The sequence below is a fragment of the Cryptomeria japonica genome, unplaced genomic scaffold, assembly GCF_030272615.1.
Source record: "Cryptomeria japonica unplaced genomic scaffold, Sugi_1.0 HiC_scaffold_405, whole genome shotgun sequence".
NCBI lineage: Eukaryota > Viridiplantae > Streptophyta > Pinopsida > Cupressales > Cupressaceae > Cryptomeria > Cryptomeria japonica.
Genome location: NW_026729226.1, coordinates 3271 through 6308, shown reverse-complemented (window position 1 = coordinate 6308; position 3038 = coordinate 3271). Strand labels below are relative to the sequence as shown.

Below are 3038 nucleotides of genomic sequence, written 5' to 3'. Positions count from 1 at the left end.
AGTGAAGCTATGGCTCGAATTAAAGTAAGAAACAACTTTAATGACAAAGCACCACATATCATAGACCCGGTCAACCTGTTCCCTCCAATTTAAGCTTGATGTTTTGTACATATATTGAAGTTTGTCCTTATGCCTTTTTATTTAGTCTACAGCTCAAACTGATAAACACGGTTCTTCATAATTAAGTGCGCCTAAAGCAATTGAATATAATAATTGATCCCATTTAATGTCTTAATCATCTTGAATTTGGGAGTTGTGAGAAGAAAAAGTTGTCACGGAGCGTATTGACCACGTAATTGGTCTTGACCAGATAATCGAATCATTCAAATGCTACCTTGATCTCATTCTAATGAGATGCCTCAGGATTCGCCTTCTCTGATAAACGAGGAATGCCCGTAGCTGCAATACTGTCCCTTTTTACTTCAATAAAATCGCCCCTCCATCAGCCAATGTCTCGTTTTAATCTCCTTTATGCCTTCATTCTCTATACCCTTTTACTCCCTTGTTCGCTATGCGCAGACGTCAGTTATACAAACTGCGAAAGCAATCAAACATGTGGCGGTATAAAAATCCCATATCCTTTTGGTTTAAGGGAAAGTGGATGTGGTCTGCCAGACTTACAAGTCGACTGTGAAGATAAGGGACATTTGGTAATCGAAATTGGAAACCAGAGGTACACAATCTTAAACTTTTTTCCAGATAATCAGACTTCAACAATTACTGAGGACACGAGTTTCCAAAATTGTTCATTTTCATATAATCTCAACGAAGATGCAATCCAAGACGGGGGTCTCTTCGATCAAATCCAACGACATAACATCAGTCTACAAGTTCTTGTGTGTGGTTTGCAATGTGTAGCTCTACTACCTGGCCTTGAGGTTCCAGGATGTTATTTTAAATCGGTAACTGTTGAAGAGGCATCAACCCATTGGAATATTGCAGAGGAACAAGACCAGAAATGTAAGAGTTGCGTTTCAAGCGGTGGTCTGTGTGGGTTTAATATTTCCGATTTAAACCAGTTCCTTTGCTTTTGCGAGGATGCACCCCATCAAACCACATGTTCATCAGGTATAATTTGGTTCAAATCTCTCTATATTTTCTTCTAAGCACCCATTAAGTTTAATTGCCTTGCAATTCGAAAATATAAAATACGAAATTGGATTATCTCAGTTTAGTTCAAAAAAAATTATATTCGCATCTGATTAGCATTTACCAAATTTAAACAGTCGAGAGATCAATTTATCGAGCTATAACAGTCAGAACTAAAAAAGGCAGAGATATAACAGGTAAATACTAAGGAACCTTTTTGTGTGAGTTTTAAACATTCTTCTAATTTTCTTGTATGGTGGAGTCACTAATCTATGATACTACACATGAATTCCAGGAATAGCCATTGGGGCAAGTGCTTTCATAGTGATAGTAGCACTATTTCTTATTGTTGTTTATCGAAAGAGGTCATCCTACTTTAGATGGATCCAAAGTTGTGTTGCAAGCGAACCGATGAATTCAGGGTCTATTGGGAAAGTGGAGAATTTTCTCCAAAGTTATATTCATGAAATGCCGACCAGATATTCATTCTCTCAGCTAAAGAAGATCACTAACGACTTTTCAGATAAACTTGGGGAAGGAGGATTCGGCATGGTTTATAAAGGAAAGCTCCCGAGCGGTTTTTTTGTGGCTGTAAAACTTTTGGATCAGTCGAGACAGAGTGAGAGCCAGTTCATGAATGAGGTTGCAACTCTGGGAACCATTCATCACGTTCACTTGGTTCGCCTCATGGGTTATTGTTTTGAAGGTTTCAGAAGCGCACTTGTATATGAGTACATGGCCAATGGATCCCTAGAGAAGTTTCTATTTCAAGGAAAAGAACAAGAACAGAAGCTCAGTTGGGAGCAATTGTATTCAATTGCTTTGGGCGCTGCGCGCGGAATTGCGTATTTGCACCAAGATTGTAACAGGCGCATCATTCATTTTGACATTAAGCCTCACAATATTTTACTGGATGCAGATTTCACGCCCAAAGTAGCTGATTTTGGTCTCGCTAAACTGTATGGGAAGGGAGACGACCACGTATCAATTACGGCAACCAGAGGGACGCCAGGATATGTTGCGCCAGAGGTGTGGAATATAAATTTGGGAGGTGTAACAGACAAATCAGATGTTTACAGTTTTGGAATGCTATTAATGGAGATAGCGGGAAGGAGGAAGAACATTGAGTTGCAGGTGAGCCATTCGAGTCAACTTTATTTTCCGGAATGGGCGTTCAAATTGATAGAAAGTGGGGAGTTGGAAAAGAGGTTGAGAGAAAAAGGTCGATGCGACATGGAAGTGGAAGATGAAGAGAAGGTGAGGAGAATGACGAAAGTAGGACTTTGGTGTATTCAATACAATTCCAATGACCGACCATCAATGAGCAGGGTGGTACAAATGCTGGAAGGAAACGGTGATGATGTAAGCAATCCTCCATTACCTTTCAACTCCTCCCCACCGCGTGAAGTACCATTGTCATCTTCCTCCGAAGAATATTCATCCGTGGTATAGAGTCCACGAAGACTCCTAATCTACCCATCAATCTAGAAATATCTTCATCCATGGTATAGAGAAACGAAGAGGATTTGGACGATTATGAGATGATGCAAGGAGCATCTTTATTATATGGAAACGAATATTATATATTTCTGATGTAAGAATCCATCCTCTGGATATAGAAGTAATTATTATATAACTTAGATGTAAGAATCTTTGTGTGGTGGTTTCAGCTGTTTGGTATTGTAATTTTTTTCTTTTCATTTCTTGAATTGCTATTTTCTTTTCTTGTAATCACATTTTGTTTAATTCAATATATAAAAGAGTAATCATCTTCATCATATCAAAATAAATCATTCATAATTATAATTAGTATTTTTCATGTGATTTTAAAAGGTGTCATAATATTCTTGCTCAATATCACTTAGAGTTTAAAATTATTTTTGTTTTTCATAATATCTTCTAGCTTGATATCATTTAGAGTTTAAAACTATTTTTTGTTTTTAAATCTT

At 37.7% G+C, this 3038-nt stretch overlaps 1 protein-coding gene across 1 annotated transcript; it reads left to right on the top strand.

Annotated features, from left to right (window-relative positions):
* The first annotated feature begins 1353 nt into the window (after window positions 1-1353).
* On the top strand, window positions 1354-2681 carry LOC131871376 (rust resistance kinase Lr10-like). The gene has a single exon (XM_059215973.1). The coding sequence runs from the start codon at window positions 1501-1503 to the stop codon at window positions 2539-2541; it is 1041 nt and encodes a 346-aa protein (XP_059071956.1). The 5' UTR covers window positions 1354-1500; the 3' UTR covers window positions 2542-2681.
* The last annotated feature ends 357 nt before the right edge of the window (window positions 2682-3038 follow it).

What these genes read in the sequence shown, in the direction of transcription:
- LOC131871376 (XM_059215973.1), top strand. Translation starts at nt 1,501, where the DNA reads ATGAATTCAGGGTCTATTGGGAAAGTGGAGAATTTTCTCCAAAGTTAT.